Below are 24,520 nucleotides of genomic sequence, written 5' to 3' on the forward strand. Positions count from 1 at the left end.
TAATAATTTTTTTGACATAACATTTTTTTTTAATTTATAATAGATAATTAAAAAAATAAATTTAAAAGTTAGAGTGATTAAATTAGGTAATTTGAAAATTAAGTAATTAAATTTTAAAAAAAGTAAACTTCAGTGATCAAAATAGGAGTGAAAAGATAGTTTAGTGATGAATGATGTAATTTACCCATAAAAAGTGTCATAATGTAACAATTCCATTAAGCTTTTAACGACGATCTGTCAAAACAAAATAAAAGTAAATGTTAAGTATGATTTTGAAACAAAAAAAAGCTTATGTAACTAAAACGAAGCAAATTGATTGTTTAGATATTAAATTGTAGTTTACCCTAATTTTATAGTTAAGTTATGCAATCAATTGTTTAATAACTTATTCAATTTATAGTTATTGGTGTTTGTGGACTTCCTGTGCAAGTTTATTTCTTGATTTTTTTTCTTGGTTTGTATTTCAACATGCTTCCACGGATGAGATTGCCTTTAAGGGGAGATCGCCTTCTCCGTTTGTCGTTTTGAATCTTCTTCAAATTTTCTCCTCCATGATTGGTGATCAGAACAGTTGGTGCAATCAGTTTATATATGTCGTTGCTTCATTTATTCATACTTTTGCTTATCAAACTATCACTAGACGATCATTGTAAGATTTTATGATAGTCATGACTGTGTTTTTCGGTATGTTATTGGCAAGACGTTGTTACGGTTTATGATAAATAAATATTTAATTGTATTACTTTAAAAAAAAAAATTAGTTTAGATTTTCAGAACCGAATTAGCTATTGAAATTGAATAAACCAAAAAAATTGGACTATATGATTTGGTTTAATCAACTATCCACTATATTTATCAAACAATTTGTTTTAGAGAATTCGGAATTTGAGTTATTGATATTTAATTTTTAAGAATTTTCATTGTGAGTTTTTCCTTTTTTTCTTAGTTTATAAGCCTTGAATTGCTTACATATTAAGTAAAAGTATTTGATTCTTTGCGTAGCTCAAGCTAAAATGTCAAATTCAATTTCAGAATAAAAAGATTTCTTCAAATTCATTCGAAAATTTTTCTATATAAATCCGAATGCGAAAACCCAATTCCATAAATCACCATTTTATTCTCCATAGCAATCTCGATTCTCTGCAACAACAATCTCTCTGTGCCATCAACCCTCAGCTTTGAACCCATGGCCACCATCCCCGGCGGAGTTCGTCCTTCCGGCGGTTCTCAAAACAGCGCGGAGGTCGAAAACCTCGGTCGCTTCGCCGTCGACGAGCACAACAAGAAAGAGAACGGTGTGGTTGAGTTTGTGAGGGTGGTGAAAGCAGCCGAGCAAGTGGTGGCCGGGACGCTTCACCATTTGACTGTGGAAGCCATTGATGCCGGCAAAAAGAAGCTTTATGAGGCCAAAGTGTGGGTTAAACCATGGATGAACTTCAAGGAATTGCAGGAGTTTAAACATGCCGGTGATGCCGATGATAATTCGCCTTCTTTTACCGCTTCGGATCTTGGGGTCAAGCAAGGTTTGTTCATAACTCAATTTTCCTTCGATTTTAATTAGTTCTTGTGGGAAATTCTTGACATTTCTGGGAGAGAAAAAAAAATGAAGACGGATGGATGTAGAGAGTAGGTTATTCACAATAGATTGAATTTGAAAATACAAATTAGATTATATACTTGTATTTGACTCGCACTGAAATTAAAATAATATATTTATCATTTGACAATGAATTATCAAACGCTTGTATAAACATTTCAAACTCAAAATCTGTAATTATCTCTTGAATCACTAAGGTTACTTGTCGCTTAGTTCATACCAGACATATTTTTAATATTTCAATAGAAAGGAATGCATTTTTTTCTTTTGTTCTCGAAATTTTATATATTTTTAAAAGATCATTGGAGGGTGTTATCTTTACACATAAATCTAAATATGCATTTGAAAAAAGACATACATACTTTCTATATAAGTTGTTTCATATGAGACTCACATCAATTATTTGCTGTAAAATAGATGGCCATGGCCCTGGATTGCAATCTGTGCCAACACATGATCCTGTTGTTCAAGATGCTGCAAATCATGCTCTCAAGACCATTCAGCAGAGGTCAAATTCACTTATGCCCTATGAACTCAAAGAAATTGTCCATGCCAATGCTGAGGTATTTAAGTTTCGAGTATTTAATGGATTCAGATACGCGACAAAAAATAGTATTTAAATTCGATGCGGATTCAGATAGTAATATTGAAATCGCTTTCGTTGAACGTCCTATACAGGTGGCGGAAGATTTCGCAAAACTCGAGATGCTTCTCAAGGTGAAGAGAGGAGACAAGGAAGAGAAGTTCAAGGTGGGGGTGCACCATCAGAGCGAAGGAACTTTCCATCTGAACAGCATGGAACCAGATCACTCTTGAAGATAATGTTATTGCATAGTTTATGTTACTCGGACTCGAATATGAGAGCTAGACGTGTATGTGTGTCCGATCTTTTTTGATCATGTACCTATATCCTTATGCGGATATACACCGAATCCGAATATTATATTAACGAATGCAACAATGTGATATTAAGTTTGTGCCAACAAAGCCTCTTACAGTTGCAAGAATAATGTTAACCTGTGGTTGTCGTTAATTCACATGCATGAGAAGAAAGCCTGCAATGCATCCATCACAAATTTGAAGGCTGCCCGGGTTTTAGTTCCAACAACGAGGGATAGGAATCACTCCTTTCTGCAACTCAGGCAGGCAAACGAGTTCTTACCATTGCTCTTCTTGGTAAATCCAATTGAAGAAATGGGCAAGACCAAGTAATTTGACAATCACAAAACTAAAGTTAACGAGCTATGTCGAAACTAAACATGCAATAAGATAATAGTTACACTGAGGAGCCACAAATTTCTCGTTGCAGAACGAGCAGGTTCCCGGACTAGTGTCTTTCGGTTGTGAGAATCTACCATTTAAAGTTATGTTAGCGAAAGCTATAACAGAAACTCAACGATGATGGATAAACAAATAGAGAGAAGAGAAATGCATTTGAGCCCTTGTGACCTACTTAGAATATATTTGCATATTCCAATAAGATCATATAGACTATTTTCGCATTTTTTTTCTATCTACTCAAGGTACTAAACTGATCTTGACCGCTAATTTTTTCTAGAGTCCAGCTTTGGAGCTACTCACCCTTCCTCGTCATAATCTTCTTCATCCTCGTCTAAACTTCCACCAAGCCGAGCAAGTTGAAGAGGATCGATAGCCATCTTATCCATATCTGAAAGAGACCAACCTGGGTATTCTTCGTGTTTAGCCTCTGTTCTAGGCTCTGCCGAAGAAGACTGAGCAGCTGCCGCTGCTGCTGTGACCGCTGGTGCAGCAACACCTGCTGATGCTGCAGGTGCAGTGACTTTAGCAGCAGCAGCCGTGGCTGGAGGTGCATCAACTCTAGCAGCAGTTACTGAGGCCTTTGTATCCACTTTCTCATCTACCTCAGCATTCAGATCAATATTTCTAATAGGCTGATTGGCATCTTCACCAATTGCTTTCTCTTTAACTGGTTCCTTCAACTCAGAACCATCATCTATAGCCATTCCCGAGGTTGATTGACTTTTGTTGTTTTGCTGAAGTGTTGAGCATGGTTCTGGTTCTATTTCACGATGAGCATCTCTTTCCACATGTCGAGCTCCTCTTCCACGACCCCTGCCTCGTCCACGGCCTCTCCCGCGGCCACTGGTGCCAGAATGACCCACATCATGCTGCTGAATACATGAAGGAAGGAAGGATGTCAGCGGAAGTACTTCAATTCACTTACACACACATAAAAAATGGCATGCTCCGGATAATGACACTTGTTTAGCATAATTCATTCTATAGAGTTTCACACAAGTTCATCCTATGTTCTATACACTTATAGCATGTATGGCCATACATATATACACACACAAATACTTGAATCGAAGCCATCTTACCATTCTGCTTCTCTTTGATTCTTCGTCACTGTCATTCACCTCATCTCCAGTAGCTTTTCTGGCAGAATGATACAGAAAAATATCACCAACTAAATAAACTCTACAAATTGAAAAGTAAGAAACAAGTATGATCAATGGTTTCTCTAACCTTCTACGGGAAATGGTTCGATCATCAGTAGCAGTGGCCTCAGAATGGCCATGACCATAATCAGGAACCCGGCTAACAATGTCCCTCAGAAAGTCAAAAACGTTGTAGCTCTGTACACAATGCTTACTGCAATTTAGATTAGATGCTTTTGTTGGTACAATGCATAATACATAGAAAATACACAACACTAAGGGTAACAAAGAACGAGATCCGAAGACACGTAATATGATACAATGCTGATCACAAGGCTTGTTAGTCTAAAACTGTAGCATGATCGAGAAAGGATGAAAAAATAGACCCCTTTCTCCCAAAATTGTGATTCACCATTTATAGTAATCTTCATAGAGGATCTATAATACTTTTGGACCCAAAAGGAGAAAATCCGGACCAAGTCCAACATAAAATTAAAATCTTTGCTGTCCTTACAGACCAACAGAGGGTTCGCTTACTTAGGATTACGAAAAATGTTTGGAAGCTAATGATTTAATGCAAGTAAATACTTAAGTTTGATACTTCTGTACATTCTTTGGATCTTTTGCAGTATTGGATCCATTTCCTGTCCTCAGTCCTATGTCGCTCTGACCCTTTATTTCTCCTGAAATACAATAACCCTCCAACTACATAGAAAAAACTTTAAAAAACTGAACATATCCGTGTAGGACACATACCCACACCCAAAATTCCCAAGTCCAACTAACATAGCCTCAGGCTTCTCTCTGTCTCTCTCTACACTCTTTTCCCCTCCTCACCTTTTCTTCTTTAAATCCTAAAGTGGATGACAAATAATGCTCACTACAAAAAGAATAATGTTAATTATTCACTTACAGATGCAATGAATTCATGGTTTTTGCTCCTCTCTGAAGAGTAATCTCATACGTACGATCACAGAGGTCTTGTAGAAACAATTCCAATGCTTTAGCTGAAAAGTAATAGAAAGAAGCATGAGCAAGTAATATATATGCATGGATGATTTATTTCGGTAAACCATGAAAGTTATAGCCACTCACAAACTAAAACAGGCACTGCTAATGCAATCTTCCCTACATCTTCATCTGCTTGCATAATCTTCTTAATGCGAGCCTGAAAAACAAATATCAATTAAAGTTTAGTTTCAGCTTTAATCATGGCTGACATCGGTAAATCTGTAAATGTTACTATAATTCCAAGAAGATGGCTCATAGCCAAGGATGACAACACAACCCGTGGTCCTAAAGCATATAGGAAACATCGGGAAAACATTTTCTTTGGACTAACCAACTTTTTAATCATTATGTCACATACATATTCACCAGGCAAAAACAGCTCAAAAGATGCAACATTAAACGGAGTTGTGGGACCATAAACTTGTATATCTTAATTATAAGCGAATAACATTACCAACGAATATCGAGATATCCTAATATAAAACAGCAACCCCAAAAATGGGTAAGAAATCTGACAAGGACTATTACATACTGACAGAGACTACCATGAGAAGAAGATAGGATCTTTGACGCATCAATGTCCTTATCGCTCCATTAAGTGAGAGCATCACCTGACACGCATCCTTGTAAGTTGCTGGTTTAATACCATCAACTGATCAACATAACACAAGTTCCAAGTGCCAAGTGCAGTGGGAGAAGATAGGACACGGCTAAGCTACGTTACTCTAAACTTAGACATGAGTGTGGGATGGGGGTAGTGTTTGAAATAGGTATGTTCAATTTTTTCCATGTCTAAGGTCGTTGGAAGGTCAAAGTATGGGTACTTTCAACAACAAAAAATGAAGAGTCAAAGTAACACAGACGACGCCAATGATGTCAAGCAAGACCAAATTAGGACATGATGATTAACAAGAAACTAAAGTTCCAGAAGTCAATACTCAATAAGCTAAACATTCTGCAGACTAAGAACTACCAAATAATATTTGGGAAATTTAATTTCCATATCCCCATAAAACCGACCGATTTCGAAGAATCATAAAAGAACATTGTTAAAACAACATGAGGTTTTCATAGAACATCCAAAAACAAAGAATCCTCCCTAGAAGTGCTCTGAAAAACAAAAATCCAACAACACAGTCCATGAAATTCCATATAATCAAAACAATTATAAACTAAATATCCAAAAACCCTAAATATTGAACACATAATCAACTAATATATGGAAAATTAATGACGACCCAGATCACAAAAACTATAGTATAAATCGGAATCGCAGCAACAAAATCAACCACAGAATCGAAAAATAAAGCGAAACCAGATTTCATTATCCATCGAATCAATAAAAAATTAAATACCCAAATCAAATTAACAACTGATTAGAAAATGAAATTAAACAAATTCAATGAAAAGCAAAAGGATAATAAGAAAAGATAGAAGCTTACAGCTGGGAAACGGGTATCGAGCTTCTTTCTCATGATTTGGGTGTCAGATTTGGATAATAAAAATATAAAAAAAAAACCTAAACGAAATCGATATATATATATATATATATATATATACTAAATAAAAAACTACTTCAGGAGAAAAACGATGTTGTTCTAATAATTTAAAACACGAACAATTCAATAAAATATAAACTCAAAACAAAAAATAACAATTCAGATCCCAAGACTGCCCTTTTCCCCCCTTCTTTTAGTTCTAAAAAAACCAAACGTAAACAAGAACTCTTTGTTTCAAGAGCAAATTATAGATTAGATCACTTGTTTTGGTATTCTTCTGATTTGGACCACCTAACTTTCACTTTTACGTTTGGGTCACTTACATTACAATGTGGCATATTAAAAAAGTTTAACTTCTTATTTGATCCTGAAATTTAGAAAAAATATTAATTTAGACATAAATTTTTGTTTCATTTATTTTTTACCTTCCCATAAAACTTAAAACTTTTTCAATCTCTCTTTTAACTCGTACAACTGCGTTCACTATCGATGTTGTTCCAGCTATCTTGTTCTACCAATGATGAAACTAAATCAACTCTCATTCTTTTTCTTTTCTTTACAATTTTCTTAAATTATTTTTTTCATTGTTAAAATTAATTTCCAAATAACATCAAAACATTACACTAAAAACCAACAAAACAACTCTCAAAGTGAATGAAAATAAAAAGCGATTTACATCAAAGAAGAATAACATCCAATAATGGGGGAGTAATAACAAAATACAAACCCAAACAGTTAATTATAATTTAATCTTTTTTTTTTTTTTGAATATCATGTAGACGACGACACACAAATTTTGTTTGATCTCTCATATCAAGATATTCAAACAAAGTTTACCATAAATGTAATCTAATTTCTTAGTATTATAACATAATTTAAATGATATAATGAGATGGAACAAACTGAAGGAAATTTATTTGGACAACTTGGATCTATGAACACCTCTAATTACCATATATTTATCTGAGGTAAATGGTTACATGAACTCCAAATTCATAGAGTTGCCAAATTTAAAGTGATGCATAGGTGTCCAAATTTGTATTTTTACCATAAAATATAAATATAATGGATTTGTTTATAGTAAGTGAATATGTATGTATATCTATGTGAACATTGATGCATGAATAATTGAAGTATTATGATGAAATGATTCAAATTGACAACTTGAAAATAGATATCTTGCCATAATTGAAGCAATGTCACAACTCAAACCCCAATATATATCAAACAACATCCCTCATGATTTCCCCCCACACCAAAAATTCATATAGTTTTAGTCAAGCTGCCAAAGCATCTGAAAATGGTACCCAGCACCGGTGCTTCTCCATGCGAATCGAGGGTCATGCTGAGTCTTGTCACTCCTACCAACCTTATACCTTCTCGGTCTGAAGGACTACCTGAAACGAGTGTGGTTTACAATTGCAGCTACTGCAAGAGAGCCTTCTCTAGCTCTCAAGCCTTGGGGGGACACCAAAATGCACACAAACAAGAACGTGCATTAGCCAAAAGGGCGCAACGGATTGGACCGAGTGATTTTCTCCGTCCGATCTTTCCCTATTACCCTTATTCGTCCTTCTCTTCGAACCCTTTTCTTGGATCTTTGAATAGATCATCTTTTGGAGTTAGACATGAATCCATGATCCATAAACCATTTTATCCATGGATGCCATACAGATCGGGCGGATATCATTTCGGTCAAGGTTACCCTAGGCCAGCCATGATGAACCATCCTCAGCTGACCTCCAACGGAAGATTTGGCATCAACAATGGCGGATTTGCAGTTCCGGTGCCTTCGAGCTCTTCGAGAATCAACGGAATCAATTCTGTTGCAAGCTTTGGTAACAATTCTCAAGTAAATGTTGCAGTGAATAAGCCGGTAGCAGGAAGTGATGAGAACAAAGATAGTTCAGGAATCGATTTGAACCTTAAGCTTTAATTTATCTTTAGTATTCTTGTGCTCTAATAAGTTTCTAGTGAAGTTCATTTCATGCTTATTATGATTAAGTGTTCAAGTTCATTTTTTTTTGACTTTATGTTCAAGTTCATATTTGAACTTATATGTTTATTTAATTTTTATTCAACTACATTAATGAAATTAAAATTTATGTTGGAACTCGAATGAGATATTTTTATTTGAACGCACGTAAATAAATAATAATTTATTATTATATATGTATATTTACACGTGTAAAATAAACTCCTTATTACATTTTATTATTGTAGAAACCATTTTTTTCATACAAAGCAAACACATATATTCAGATTCGAATGATCAAAATCATAAAATAACGATCTTAACATCATGTTACAATCGATGTTTAAATTTCCGATACCGAGGGCTTGTTGTTGGGGTAGGACAAGAAAGTAACATCGGCGTTCCGATCGCTGCAATAAAGGCAAGGGTGTTGATCAAATCCTTGAGCCTCTAAAACCTTCCTAGCCATCATCACGACCTGTTTATTGCTTAATCCACCGGGGTTCTCTTTGAGTACCATCTGGATGGCATTGCTAAACGCCCCGTAAGCCTTTCCACCGCTCTCCGTCATCATAGGGTTCATGTCGGCCGACGTCTCGTCTGCTTGGCACCCACTTAAGAGAATCCCCTCGTCGGGCTTCAAGAACTCGAATAGATCGAACTTGAGTTGTGGTACGAGGAATTTAAGGCTGGCATTGGAACCAAAGGATTCTAACAAATGGGTACCGATGTCGGATGAGTTGATCCCTGTTAGTGATGATAAGTGCTCAAGTATGGATTCGAAAGGGATGCTCTTGGGCTTGTAAGAAAGTGATGAAGTTGTCTTGTACGTAGATGGTCCGATTTGTTCTTTTTCTTTGTCGATGAGACCGCCACTGTGACATGAATCCGCCAGGATCGTGAAACTTGCTCCTTCGGGCACTTGGTTAACTAATTGTCTGAAGTCCATGTCTGTAATAATCATGCATCATCTAAATATTAGGGTCAAATCGGATATGTAATTTGTTTATATATATATAAGTAAGGAATTTTAGCGACAAGCATTGAATATTAATCGATTAATAGTTTTTATTCGATTAGGAGGTATTTTACTCCAAATAAAATGTTAAAGATCAAAATACTAAAACAAAATAAGAGTTAAAATATATGGGAAAAAATACCCGTTACGAGATTGAAATCAGAGGCCACAATTGCTTCATCTTGTCTCAAAACATGGGCAGGTTTCAAGCTATGAACCTTGTTCCACGTCCACTATAATGAAAAAACAACACATCACCGGCTTCGGCCTGGCTCACCATCTTACTCAATGCTGCCTTTATGTTGGCTCCGGTAGGCAAAACTGTGGTTGACGACGACCCATCTCCATCTGCTGCTGGTGCATCCGTAAGGAGCTTTATATTCGTCTGTTCGAACCCGAATCGGTTAATCAACACGTCTCTCGTGGCTACCAGAACAGCCATGATCTTGTTAACTTTCGCCATTGGTGCTTAGATTTCGAGCACGAACTAAAAGTGCAGAAGAGTACCGACGTAACGGATGTTATCGAATATCGACAGAAGCAAGAATCGAAACAGCAAAATAAGGAGATTGTGCTTGGGATTATAAAGTACATGAAGTTCCATAGGTGACTTGGGAAATCGTTCAAGCAACCTTTCTGCCTTGTTGGATGCCTTTTAAGCGTCGGAAGAATGCTTCAACAACTCAATCTTTGCTGAACATTGAAATAATTTCTACAAAAGAAAACGTCTATTTTAGGAATAACGAAACATGTAATCCTAAACTTCTACATACAATAACAATTTGATCCTCAACCTTAAAAAAATATTATTTTTAATGAAAATGCTTACTAAAGTAATATATTGATATCGATTATTCATGTATATTTTATGTTGACATGATATTATTTGTTTTATATATTATTTTTAACAAAAAATTATAAAATAATAAAAATAGTTATTCTACATTTTTGAAAGATGGATGGTTAAATTATACATAATAAATAAGGAGTAAATTGATAAAATTATAAAGTTGAAGATTAACTTTATCATTATACTTAAATTTTAAATCTCACGTTGATAGGTTTATGGTGTACCAACAAAAGATTGAGTTTATTTCTGGTTAATATTAGGTCTTAAGTTCATACTAAACGATTTTTTTTTCATGAAAATTTTAAATCTCATAAATATTTAAAATATAAAATCAAAAATTAAGATAATATTAACTTTGTTAGATTACGAGTCTACATATATCTCAATTAAGAAGAGAAACTATACTCATAATCCAACAAAGTCAAAATTATATGACTCTTTAACTAATTAAATTAAATCTCACAACTATATGGAATATAAGGTCGAAAGTTAAAATAATATCGATTATGTTAGACTATAAGTTTATATCTCAATCAAGGAGAGAAACTAGACTCATCCAGCAAAATCGAAATTATATGGCTCTTTAATTGACTAAATTAAATCTCGTAAATTTTTAGAACAAAATATCGAAAGTCAAGATAATATCGACTTAGTCTATATATCAATTAAGAAGAGAAATTAGACTCATAATCCAACAAAGTTGATATTATATGATTCTTTAATTAATTGAATTAAACATCATAAATATTTGGAACATAAGAAAGAAAATTAAGATAATATAGACTCTGCTAGATTACGAGTCTATATCTTAACTAAAAAGAGGAACTAAACTCATAATCAAGCAAAGTCGAAATCATATGCTTCTTTAATTAATTGAATTGAATCTCGTAAATATTTGGAATATAAGATCCAAAACCAAGATGATATTGACTTTGTTAGATTAGGAGTCTATATCTCAATTAAAGGGAGAAACTAGACTCATAATTTAACAAAATTGAAATTATACAACTCTTTAATTAATTAAATTAAATCTAATAAATATTTAGAATATAAGATCGAAAGTCAAGATAATATCGACTTTGTTAGATTATGTGTTTATCTCAATTAAAGAGAAAAGTTAGACTCATAATCCAACAAGGTCGAAATTATATGATTCTTTAATCAATTGAACTGAATCTCATAAATATTTAGAATATAAGATTGAAAGTCAAAATAATATCGACTTTGCTAGATTATGAGTCTATATCTCAATTACGGAGATAAACCAGACTCATAATCCAGCAAAGTCGGAATTATATGACTCTTTGATTAATCGAGCATAATCGACTTTGATCAATCTAATTTTACTTGAACAAGCGTTCGCCCTTAATTGAGTGTCAAAATAATTTTGACTTTGCTGAATCATGAGTCTAGCTTTCTCTATATTTTCATAGAATGATTAATCTATAGAACAACGAAAATGAAATGAAAGCTAGACTCATAACCCAGCAAAGTCGAAATTAAACTAACAAAATATATAGGAGAAAAATACATGAAGAAAGGAAAACAAATAGGCTATATTGGCTAGCACCCCTTATCTTTTTAAGAATAGGGAGACGAGAAGTAAATCATGTGTATTTATAAGCTTCAAAGTATATTGAATTTAAGGGTTAGCCTAATAGTTTATAGATTTTCCACAAATGAAAATTACTTGGTATTTGCCTATGTTTTTTTCCCACTTTCTTTGATGGCAAAAAGTCAAGCTTTTTACACTTATACCAAACACATTAGACCAAAACTTAAATAATTTCACAGCAATTGCTAAAGCATCGCCATCTCAATAATCTTTGGTAACTATTACAAATCACCATAAAGGCTTGATTGAGCATGACTCGGATGAGGTACAGAAATAAAAATATTTATGGGTCAAGTTGAATTGGATTTAAATTTTTACTTAATTATATTATTCTAGAAGGATTTTTCGATTCTTTTAAAATAAGTATGTAAATATCGTCTGCTGAACAATTAAACATCATAAAAATATATTTGAATTTTCAAACAATATTAAAAAATTAAATTTTAAATAATTGCTACTACTCCTAAGCTAAATACTTTTTTTCTTTACTTTGTATTGAGATAACAAAGTGGTCATCTAAAGGCCTCGTTAAAAACCTCTCTAAGTCTATACAGAGGAAACCAAATAGAAGAATACAATGTACAACCACTAGAGACCAAAATACATGGCAAATACACAAATCAGTAGCTATATACATAAGCAACCTATCGGATCAAAACACAACAATCTTATAAAGTAGCGCCTGCGCATGACTGAATGGACCAAAACAGAAGCATATAAACTGGTCTAAAACTGGGCAATAACATCCCTGGGCAGAAACATACAGCAGTGAACAAGCAGCGAAATTCTGATTTTAAACACCACCTACAATTGCTTCCGGGTTACACACGAAATCATTCACTACTGGAACCAAAAGCGGCCACAAGTAATTCGCCCATAAACCAATCTGCAGCTTAACTCTGTGAAAAATCTGATCCGACGAGAAAGACACCCCATTAAATCTGGTAAGATTTCTGCAAACCCAAATGACCCACAGCAGTCCAAAAAAACCAAGAATCCAAATATTTCGATACTTCCTCCTTATTTTTTGAGAAAACCAAACCAGCAGTAGTTGTTTAACATCTATTGGAAACACCATGTTTACATTCCACGCTCTATTCCAACTTTGCCAAACTACCCAGGTTACATCACAATGACAAAGAACGTGGTTGATTGCTTCCATCTCCCTTTTACAGAACAGTCAATTAACCTAAAAAATGGTTAAAAAACGGCGTGACCGGTTAAACAAGTGACCGGTTAAAATTTAGACTGGTTATATTATATCATTTAACCAGAAATATGATCAAGTACAATAATATATTAGGTAGCGCTTATATAATGTAATAGATAACGCTTATTTTAACCTATTTTCTAACTAAACAAGTATATTTAAACCTGTAACATTGCAAATTTATATATTACATTATAATTATCGGTTTTGATGTTTTTGGGATTAATACAATTTTAAATGTATCGACACTTTATGCTTGCACCTCGTTGTGCTTTCATTTTGGGAAAAAAAAGTATCGACACATATTTAAAGAGTGTTGATACATAATGTAAATCTATTTGCTAATTAACCAGTATATTTTTACCGGTTATATTGTAAATTTACCTGTTACATAATAATTATCGATTTCGATATTTTTTGAATCGATATTTTTCATAAATGCATCGACACTTATACGTGCACCAGTTTGAGTTCTTCAATCGTAAGTTTATTCTTTAAGAAACTAAAATTGGCATAACTTTATCCTATGGAGATAATAAGAGTATATCATAAGTTTGCGTTAAGAGATGTTTGTTTCTGGATTTTTGTTATTTAAGAAACTGATAACATGGTAGGTTTCCCAATGTTATTTTTTTGTTATTGCAAAGTTTTTGTTATTTTCTTACTGGGTTTTGCTTAAAATATCCAACTTTTTGTATTAAAAATGAAAATTCTGAAATAAAAATGAGCACACAAGCAAACTTTTTTACTACCGGTTTTGTCATTTCGAGATCGATTTTGTCATATTTTTACTTGTTATATTGTTATGGATCGATACATTTTTATAAATCGATACTTTATTAGCGCTATAACTTCTTTTCTTTTAAATTCCAAAAGTGTCGATACTTATAATAAAGTATCGACACTATCAACATATCCGGTAGCTCTTTACCGGTTTTGTCATTTCGAGACCGGTTTTGTCATATTTTTACATGTTATATTTTTATGGATCGATACATTTTTATAAAGTGTCGACACTTTATTAGCGCTATAACTTCTTCTCTTTTAAATTCTAAAAGTGTCGATACTTATAATAAAGTATTGACACTATCAACATATCCGATAGCGCTTTACATGTTTTGTCATTTATAGACCGGTTTTGTCATTTTTTTACCTGTTTTATTGTTATGGATCGATGCATTTTTATAAAGTATCGACACTATCAATATATCTGGTAGCGCTTTACCTGTTTTGTCATTTATATACCGATTTTGTCATTTTTTTACCTGTTATATTGTTATGGATCTATATATTTTTATAAAGTATCGACACTTTCAATATATCCGGTAGCGCTTTACCTGTTTTGTCATTTATAGACCGGTTTTGTCATTTTTTTTATCTGTTATATTGTTATGGATCGATACATTTTTATAAAGTATCAACACTTTCAATATATCCGGTAGCGCTTTACCTGTTTTGTCATTTATAGACCGATTTTGTCATTTTTTTACCTATTATATTATTATGGATAGATACATTTTTATAAAGTATCGACACTTTTAATATATTTGGTATCGCTTTACCTGTTTTGTCATTTATAGATCGGTTTTGTCATTTTTTTTACTTGTTATATTGTTATGAATCAATATATTTTTATAAAGTATCGACACAAACCGACAAGCTAAGTTTGCCAGTTGCCAAATTTTTTAATATTTCTTCATGATTTCCACCTATTACATTATTATTACTCGATATTTCCGATAACACTAAACCAAATTTATCAAATATCTTTTAATATATCTGATAACACCATATATTAACCGTATATTAATTCACATTTCCGGAGACAATCCTGTATTCTGACTGATTAATAATAGGGTAAAGTATAGTAATGGTCACTGAACATTTCTGAAGCTTGCATTTAGGTCCCCCAACTTTTAAAACTTGCAATACAATCCCCCAACATTTATTCCGTTTGCAATATGGTCCCCCAACTTAAACCACCGTTAGAAAATTAGGGTAAATTATATAAATGGTCATTGAACTTTTCAGGCACTTGAATTTAGGTCCCCAACTTTTAAAACTTGCAAAATAGTCCTTAATTTTATTCTAAACCCCAAATTCCAAAGTAATTCAATTTCATTCTAAACCCTAAATTCCAAAATAATTCAATTAAATTCTAAACCCCAAATTCTAAAATACTTCAATTTAAGGTTTAGAATGTAATTGAATTATTTTGGAATTTAGGGTTTAGAATGAAATTAAGGTGTTTTGAAATTTTGAACATGAATTTACTATTTGACATTATCTAAAAAGGGAGAAGATATTTAGAAGTCTTCTGGTTTACTTTGTTAGAAATTATTTAATTTTCTCCTACAATTTTATATTGCCTGCTTGACAATTTGCTACTCAATTGTACAATAATGTACCATGAAACTATAATGCGTTGAATTTACAGATAATCCCAGGAATTTATTGGAAATAATAGTTAGAGCTGGCGACCCTTTGATTTGTTTCTCTTATTGCTATCAAGCATAAGAGAATTTTAGGTTATGATCATCTCTTCGATAAATACATGTGTTGTTGAAAAAATAAATAAAAATCATATGTATAGTATTTAGCTTGTCAAACTTATATTCACCCTGAGATTGAATAAATTGTAGTAACTTTTATTTCACCATTTATGGTAGTAGATTCACGAAAGGCATGGAAATATTATCAACTGCAGAACCAAGATTTATAACTACTGTCACATGGGTTTGAATATAAAAATAGGATTCCCATATGACATTATGAATTACGATGATTTATTCTATCATTTAAGGAATAAGGATAATAGCATAATATTTAAAAACTCTATCAATAATTTTTCATAAGCTATCAGCAGGGTCTATCACTGATTATAAATATCTAGGCAAAATGCATCTGTGGCATCAAACTCATCCTTCGCTTACATTCTCCAACGTAAAAGGAAAAAGAAAATGAAGAGTTCCTATATATTTACTACTGCTATTCTCATTGTGTGTTTTTATTTCCCCCCTAAATTTCATGTAGCAGATGCAGCTCATACTTGGCTCTTAGCACATGCAACATTCTATGGTGGAAGTGATGCTTCCGGCACAATGGGTAAGTTTCTTATTTTTGGTTCATTTCATTGAATATGTTGGTTTTTGCAGGTGGAGCTTGTGGTTATGACAATCTCTACACAGACGGTTATGGAACAAACACGGCCGCACTCAACACAGTTTTATTTAACGACGGCAAGTCATGTGGAGACTACTATCAGATAACTTGCGATGCAAAAAAGGTACCCCAATGGTGTCTCAAGGGTAAATACATTACCATCACCGCCACCAACTTCTGCCCTCCGAATTACACACTACCGAATAACAGTGGTGGTTGGTGTAATCCACCCCGACCACACTTCGACATGGCTCAACCTGCATTCGAGACCATAGCGAAATACCGGGTTGGAATTGTACCAGTCCTCTACAGGAGGTATGTCCACTGTTCTCATTCTGCCATAAAAAAAGAAGAATAAAAAAAGAACTTGAATACTAAGCACTGATTGACCATTGCAAATCTGAATAATTTGTTTTCCAGGGTTACATGCAGGAGAAAGGGAGGCATGAGATTCACCATCAATGGAAGGAATTATTTTGAACTGGTGCTGATATCAAACGTTGGGGGTGCTGGAGAGATTTCAAAGGTATGGGTAAAGGGTTCCAAAACCAATAAATGGGAAAGCATGTTGAGGAGCTGGGGTGCCAATTGGCAGAGCTTAAGCTACCTAAATGGTCAGACCTTATCTTTCAGGGTCCAAGTCAGTAATGACAAGACTCGAACTGCACTTAATGTGGTGCCTTCAAATTGGCAATTCAGTCAGTCTTTCAAAAGCAATGTTCAGATTTAGAACTTCTCATATAATCTCACATATGTATTTGTTTATGTATTTTGCTTATTACATTTACTTCCAAGCTGTATTATCATATTCTCATCACTTAGGTTGTGGCTTGGCGTTTTACTCTTGAAGCCCAGCAAGTGATTTGTTTACAAAATATACCCTGTTGTAACGGTACTGATGGTTGGAAGTTTGCAATTAATGTTCCAAATTTTCATTTATGGTTTTTGCTCAACCGAAATGATGGAAAATTTCTGGCGACACGAACATGATACTGTCAAATAGTAAATTCATGTTCAAAATTTCAAAACACCTTAATTTCATTCTAAATCCTAAATTCCAAAATAATTCAATTACATTCTAAACCTTAAATTGAAGTATTTTAGAATTTGGGGTTTAGAATTTAATTGAACTATTTTAGAATTTAGGGTTTAGAGTAAAATTGAATTACTTTGGAATTTGGAGTTTAGAATGAAATTGAGGATTGTTCTGCAAGTTTTAAAAGTTGGGGACCTAAATTCAAGTGCCTGAAAAGTTCAATGACCATTTATATAATTTACCCTAATTTTCTAACGGTGGTTTAAGTTGGGGGACCATATTACAAACGGAATAAATGTTGAAAGACTATATTACAAGTTTTAAAAGTTAAATGACCTAAATGCAAATTTCAGAAATGTTCAGTGACCATTACTATACTTTACCCTTAATAATATTACAAGAAACTCCTTAAATTTGTTTGGTGAGGAAGAAGGAAAAATAGTGGTTACTTGATAACGGTTATTAATAGATTTTTAAGGAGTCACTGTTTTAGATGTGAAAGGTAAAGTAAGTCAAGAGTCAAATCATTTTTTATTCTTTTTAATTGCTTAAAGATTCCTTTCAAAAAAAAATTAATGTAATTGATCAATTAATAAATATTATTAGCTAATCTAATTCCCATATATAATGAGATAATAAGAAGATAGGGTAGTAGACTGCCCCCAACGCCAGATTGAGAGCAACTTCTGTGGAAGACCTTCTTTATGAATTCTCCTCAATGAGACTCGATCCCACGATCACAAGATTAAGAGCCTTGCGCTCTACCAACTGAGCTAGATGGGCAATTCTGATCAATTAATAAATATGATGTCGATAATTTTATTAAAAAATATTAAAATTTTAGCATTAAGTTAATATGTATTTTCTATTTTATACTATTTTAATTGAGATTTTATTAAGGATGAGCTATTTAATTCCACATTATTTGTTTGATTTTTTTTATTTTTTTTATTTATTTTCTCTAATAAGATGATAATACCTTAAATCAAAATATAAATAATTTTATAAGATCAATTATATTTTTTAAAATATATTACATTTAGTTTAATGTTTAGCGGGATCATTCCATGAACTTTCCTTCCTCCCAACTCTCCTTACTTCATCTCTCTTTATTTATCTTTTCACCCAATTATATATAAAATATATGGAAAATCATATATATATATATATATTGGTTGCTCTCCCAGTTCCAAAACTTCGCATTGACTAATCCGGATCGACTCGTATCACATACATGATTTTTGTGAGTGAGTATTCTAATAGAGATTTTCTACATACACAAATATTCGAACTCGAGATCTTACTTAAACAATATCAAACTGCTTACCACTTGAACTAAACCTATCGATAAATCATATATATTGTTTGACTGTCAACTCATCTTACCCTTCATAAATGAAGGAAAACATTAGAGCCAACTAGCAAGTGAATTTAGTCTGCAACTTGCAAGACTTTTGAATCTTATAAACACATGCAATTTAGCTCCCTCAGCATCTCACCCCCTTAAAAAAAATAGAAATTTGGGTTGATTGCCATTGTTACTATGGTCTATTGCGTTGATTTTGCTGGATTATGAGTCTATCGTCAAATTAAATGCCTTTGTGAATTCTAATACAAAGTACTCATTTTTTAAAAAAAATGATTAAATGAATAAAATTAATTTTTCCGAGAAAAAAAATAAAGGAGATAATTTGTTTAAAACCAGACATGATGAATTAATAGAGTATATAGATTTGACATGTATAAGGCGTTTCTCATTACTAATAATTCCTATAATGTGTACTTTTCTAGTTTATGCTTCTAGATTTTATGTCCGAGGGAGATCTAGATTCGTAATTGAGCAAAGTTCATATTATCTTAGCTCTTAATCTCAATATTTTTAATAATTTCGGAAATATTAAATTCAGCGGTATGTAAATATGTTTCATACTTAATATCATATGGTTTCAATATTTTTTAAAATTTTAATTAAATTGATATTAGATACGATAATTTGTGTATTTATGATATTTTATATTTTTTTATTCGTATTAAACCCTTCAAACTAGAGATGACAGATTAAATTATGAATTCAGATGCTTATTTCATTGGGTTTTTATAGATATAAATATCATGGATCGGAATTTAAAATTATTATTTGTTGTAAATTCAAAGCGAATACAATAGACACCCTCAAATCTCCATTTATTTGAATCAACATCACTTATACAAAGACAGCTCAAGAATTCAGATATTTAAACATCATTTTTATATTATAAAATGAAGAGTATGTTTGCTTCTAAAAGGAATAGTATTAGGTCATTTGATTTTAATTTCAATAAAAATACTTAAATAATTTATAAATAAAAAATAAAATTGAATTCTCAAATAAATTTAAAATTTAAATAATTTAAAAATTTTATATATCCGACCCGGTACTATTCCTACTCGAAATAATTGGAGAATTACACGTAAAGGGAATGAGATGCTTTCAATTTGTTTGGTGAGAAGAAGGAAAAAGTGGTTGAATAACAACTATTATTAATTCATTATATTAAATGTAGGGAGTCACTGTTTGGCATGTGGAAGGTTGAGTAAGTCAAGAGTCAAAACATTTTTTTATTAGTATTCCGGTTCCAGGCTTTCAGTCTTATTTAGGGTCTGTTTGTTTAGCTGTAATTGGTTTTCCAGAAAATGAATTACTGGAAAACCAATTACAGCTAAACAAACAGACCCTTACTGGAATTTGAATTACTGGAAAATGAATTACTGGAATTTGAATTCTGGAAAATGAATTACATTTCTGTAAAATGAATTACATTTCTGGAAAATGAATTACATTTCTGGAAAACGTTTTATGATGTTTGGAAGATGTTATTTAAACATTTTTTCGGTATATTTTAGTGAAATAAAATTTTATAAATTATATTAATTATTTATTAAAGTAATAGTACTATATATTTTAAAAATATTAATTAGTATATTTTAATATCTTTACTAAAATATTATTGAAATATATAAAAATATTATTCATTATTAAATATAAAAAATTTATTATATATTATTAAATAAAAATATAATATCTTATATTATTATAATATAATTGATTATTTTATATAATATTAAAAATATAATATTATATTATTATAATATTAATAAATATTTTTAAATATTTTAATAATTAATATTTTGATGAAAATGATATTAAAATATTTTATTAATATTAAATTCATAAAATAAAATTATTTTGAGTATTTTTGCTTTGAAGTGAAAAGTTCGGAAAATGACTTACGGAAAATGAATCCGTAAGTCATTTTACAGAAAACACAAAGGAAATTCTGTTACTAGGAAAATGAATTACATTCCGGAAAACGAATTACGTGAAACAAACACGGGAAAACGTTTTCCGGAAAACGAATTACGTGAAACAAACACGGGAAAACATTTTCCGAAAAACGAATTACGTGAAACAAACACGGGAATTCGGGGAAAAACCAATTCCGTAATTCCAATTACGGGAAAAAAACAGACCCTTAATTTGGATCGACTTGCGTCAGACATTTAATTTTAGTAGGTGAGTATTTCAGTTGGATTTTTTTCATACACAAAGTCTTGAACTCAAAATCTACTTAAGCGATATCAAACTGATTATTACTTGAATTAACCTCGATAATAGAGTCAAAAACGTGTTTTATTATTCATGTTTGTATTCGATTTTGTTAATTTAAAGAGGACAAGACACAATATTTTTCTAATTTAACCTCTTATTAGAATTAATCAATAGAATACATAGATGATATATATTTATATTTTTACTGAAATAAATTTAAAGAAAGTCTTAGTCAAGATTTTAAAAACATAATAATAAATTTTGGAAGATAAAAACCTAATTTATGTGGTTCAGAATTACTTTCGTAGTTGTTCCACGTATTCGTTTCAACCTCTTTTTCAATAAAATATTAAGAGTTAATTGCGTCCCCAAACTATAATCATTATTTTAAGTTGGTCCTTGAACTTTTGAATATTCTAATTCCATCCTCAAATTATGACTCTCATTCTAAATTAGTCCTTAAACTTTTGAACATTCTGATTTCATCCCTAAACTACGCTCTTTCTATATTAGTCCCCAAACTTTGTAATTAGTTTCAACCATAGTTTAACCTAAATTTTGTTTTTTCAAGCATATAGTAATATAACTTGGCCTAACAATTTTATTTACAAGGGATGTGATTAGTATATACATATAGTTTGGGATTAAATTATAATATTCAAAGAGTTTGGGGACCAATTTAGAATGATAGTCATAGTTTAAAGATAAAATCGGAACATTTAAAAATTTAACGACCAATCTAAAATTAGAATCATAATTTGAGAATATGTGATACAATTAACTCAAATATTTAATATAGTCCTCATTGATTTTTCCATCTTTCACCTTCACACGTCTAACAAGCATTTAAAAGAAAAATCAAACTTCAAATTATTTACGACACTAATAATTTGAGGACTCAAATATTTAATATTATATAATTATTAGTTTATAATTACAAAAATCATAAAGACTTTGACAAGGTTAACTTGGAGAAAAGAAATAGAAGCATCCTTCTACGTTACTTTTAAATATGATTCCATTTTCAATTATCATAGAATTATTTATGGTGAGAGTATAAATTTAAAAGAGTAAAAATATAATTTTGCAACAATATTAGAAATATATCCTAACCTACAACCAGTTGGTCTAGTTGGATGAAAACACTAAATTTCTTAAATAAAATCAGAGGTTCAAATCCTGATGTTTGCGAATAGAACAAATTGAGTTAATAAAATTATCATCAATTTTGTAGTACCTAATTTAGATTAATCGGTCCATACAAATATATGAATCAAATAAAGTAGTATGAATCAATTATATAAGTTTACGTGACTATGTTGATGATTTCGAGACGATCCTAAGCTCACATGTCGGGAGTACAAAAAACTTAGTCTTGGTCTTCTTTTAAAAGAAAATAAAGAAACAATACAACCTACCAAGCAATTTCCTTTTCAATTGATTTGGATTAGTCGATCAATACAAATATATAAATCAAATAAAGTAGTATAAATAGATTATATAAGTTTATGCGACTATGTTGATGATTTCGAGACGGTCCACACATATGTGTTGAATAAGCTCACATGGGGGGAGTATGTAAAACTTAGAGTCAGCCGTCTTGGTCTTTCTTAAAAAGAAAAAAAAAAGGAAATAATGCGGCCTACCAAGCAATTTCCTTTTTAATTTAAAAATATAAGAGGTATAAACACAACTTTGTATAAAAAAATAAAAATTAAATTAAATTATCAATTAGAGGTGAAGATTAGGGTTAGTAGCGTCTTGATCCCTAAAATGATAAAATTATATATAGTTGAGAAAACAAATCATGGATTTATAAATCAATATATAATAAAGGTGAACGTTTTAGGAATTTTCACAAAATTTTATTAAATTATCCAATCTTTCTATTCCATTATTGCCCTTTGCAAGACTTTGGTTGACTTTGCAGCTTATAAATATGTTTTGCCCATTGTGCTTTCCAATATCATCTGTCTATTTCCTTCTTTACTTCTTGCCCCTTTTATATTTTTATCCCTAATCTAGCTTCCTTCATTTTTCTTAATTTTTGAAGTTCGAACATATTTTCTCTTTGAAGATATAATGTATTTTATTACTATACTTACTATTTTGTCAATTTTATATATGCGCTTTTATTGATTTATGAATCTAGTTTCTCTCTTCGTCGATTTTTTTTCATAATTTTTTTATGAAAATATGTATTTGATTGACTACAAACGACGAAGGGAGACTAGATTCATAATTCAGTACGAGTCATTAACTCGATTCTCATCTCCCGTCTTGGATATGTTCGTAAAGATAAAAAAAGGTAGTGTGATTCTCATCTCACGTCTTGAATATTTTCCTAAAAATAAAGAAATGTATTGTAAATATTGAAATTTGATTCTCGAAATTATTCTTTTCCTCTATAAACAGGTATATGTTTCATTGTCAACCCAAAATTAACGGTTTGGCTCAAGGATCAGAACCCAGCATGAAAAAAAGGGGTAAATTACAAATTTCTTAATTTTCATTCTTGTTTTGCTTACTTAAATTTACTTTTTTTTAAAAAAAAAATTAATTTATCAATTTTTGAGCTACACATACATCAATTCAGATATTAGACATCGTTTATCGTAATTGATCATCGCTAGATAGTCACCATCACTCATAATCGTTACCCAAAGGTTTCAAATCACCTATTTCAATACCCTAAGTCTGGATCCAACATTCATTTCACTTTCATTAAAAAAAAAAACTTCGTTTCACATGAATCTTAAAGAGAATTCAGTCCATCGATATAACCTTTATTCTCCACAATTCACTTTATCTTATGCATAAATGAAACCCAAATCTTAAAATTTTACCATATAAAATCTTAATATAAAATACAAATATCAATTTATAACTAAATAGCCATAAGGATGAAAAATCAATGAAAGAAAGAATTACAAAAGTGGGATTTTTCATGTTCATGTACATTTTTAGGGTTCTGTATTTATTTAACATAAAAGTTAATGGAATTTTCTATTTGACGATTGAATTATAGAAATAGCAACAACCGGAGAATGTTTGTTTGCTTTTCGCATGTACATCGGGCACATTTTAGTGTTTGAAGCTGAACTTTGGGGTGTTTTGAAGGACTTAATTGCATGGTAACATGAATTTAAGTGAGTTATTGTGCAGATTGATAATTGCTGGATATTCACTCCTCAATTATTAGATATTCTTCGTAGATTGATAATTGCTAGATATTCACTCCTCAATTATTAGATATTCTTCGTAAATATATCTATGGACCTCCTTACCATCATGTAAGGATGTAAAATCAGGTAATCGGATATATTTCAGTCGGATCTTGGCAGGTCAGATAAAATCGAGTACATGTCAAGTCAAGTCAATTTGATGGTTTGACTCGATCAGGTCGGATACATATCAAATTAGCCCGGGTCATTTTCAGGTTGATTTGACACCAGATCCAGATCGAATTCAGGTCAGGTCATTTTCAGTTTGGATCGATGTCAGTTCAGGTCAAAACAGTTCAGGTCCGAAGAAG

General features: G+C 31.7%; 5 protein-coding genes across 7 annotated transcripts; 3 read left to right on the plus strand and 2 right to left on the minus strand.

Moving 5' to 3' along the window:
- Window positions 1-1,033: 1,033 nt before the first annotated feature.
- Window positions 1,034-2,559, plus strand: LOC120147192 (cysteine proteinase inhibitor 12-like). Of its 2 annotated transcripts, XM_039160631.1 has the most exons (3): window positions 1,034-1,523; window positions 2,015-2,160; window positions 2,276-2,493. In XM_039160631.1, exons 1-3 carry the CDS (start codon window positions 1,187-1,189, stop codon window positions 2,411-2,413), a joined length of 621 nt encoding a protein of 206 aa, XP_039016562.1. In that variant the 5' UTR covers window positions 1,034-1,186; the 3' UTR covers window positions 2,414-2,493. The 2 variants fall into 2 exon arrangements, with proteins under 2 accessions (XP_039016562.1, XP_039016563.1); XM_039160632.1 differs by lacking the exon at window positions 2,015-2,160 and having other exon boundaries at window positions 2,276-2,559.
- A 250-nt stretch (window positions 2,560-2,809) lies between these two features.
- Window positions 2,810-6,696, minus strand: LOC120147191. 2 transcript variants are annotated; one of them, XM_039160630.1, is made up of 6 exons: window positions 6,474-6,696; window positions 5,116-5,188; window positions 4,934-5,027; window positions 4,109-4,234; window positions 3,961-4,018; window positions 2,810-3,747 (listed from the first exon to the last, which is right to left on the minus strand). In XM_039160630.1, the coding sequence occupies exons 1-6, from the start codon at window positions 6,504-6,506 to the stop codon at window positions 3,175-3,177; spliced, it is 957 nt and encodes a 318-aa protein (XP_039016561.1). In that variant the 5' UTR covers window positions 6,507-6,696; the 3' UTR covers window positions 2,810-3,174. The 2 variants fall into 2 exon arrangements, with proteins under 2 accessions (XP_039016561.1, XP_039016560.1); XM_039160629.1 differs by having other exon boundaries at window positions 2,810-3,750; window positions 6,474-6,694.
- A 1,134-nt stretch (window positions 6,697-7,830) lies between these two features.
- LOC120147076 (zinc finger protein 3-like) lies at window positions 7,831-8,466 on the plus strand. Its single transcript, XM_039160533.1, has one exon. The coding sequence runs from the start codon at window positions 7,831-7,833 to the stop codon at window positions 8,464-8,466; it is 636 nt and encodes a 211-aa protein (XP_039016464.1).
- A 326-nt stretch (window positions 8,467-8,792) lies between these two features.
- LOC120147077 (metacaspase-9-like) lies at window positions 8,793-10,049 on the minus strand. Its single transcript, XM_039160534.1, has 2 exons — window positions 9,742-10,049; window positions 8,793-9,461 (listed from the first exon to the last, which is right to left on the minus strand). Exons 1-2 carry the CDS (start codon window positions 9,984-9,986, stop codon window positions 8,849-8,851), a joined length of 858 nt encoding a protein of 285 aa, XP_039016465.1. The 5' UTR covers window positions 9,987-10,049; the 3' UTR covers window positions 8,793-8,848.
- A 6,109-nt stretch (window positions 10,050-16,158) lies between these two features.
- LOC120147124 (putative expansin-A17) lies at window positions 16,159-17,194 on the plus strand. The gene is made up of 3 exons (XM_039160568.1): window positions 16,159-16,303; window positions 16,354-16,675; window positions 16,781-17,194. The coding sequence occupies exons 1-3, from the start codon at window positions 16,159-16,161 to the stop codon at window positions 17,088-17,090; spliced, it is 777 nt and encodes a 258-aa protein (XP_039016499.1). The 3' UTR covers window positions 17,091-17,194.
- Window positions 17,195-24,520: the final 7,326 nt, after the last annotated feature.

The sequence above is a fragment of the Hibiscus syriacus genome, unplaced genomic scaffold (genome assembly GCF_006381635.1).
Source record: "Hibiscus syriacus cultivar Baekdansim isolate YM2019G1 unplaced genomic scaffold, ASM638163v2 tig00110933_pilon, whole genome shotgun sequence".
NCBI lineage: Eukaryota > Viridiplantae > Streptophyta > Magnoliopsida > Malvales > Malvaceae > Hibiscus > Hibiscus syriacus.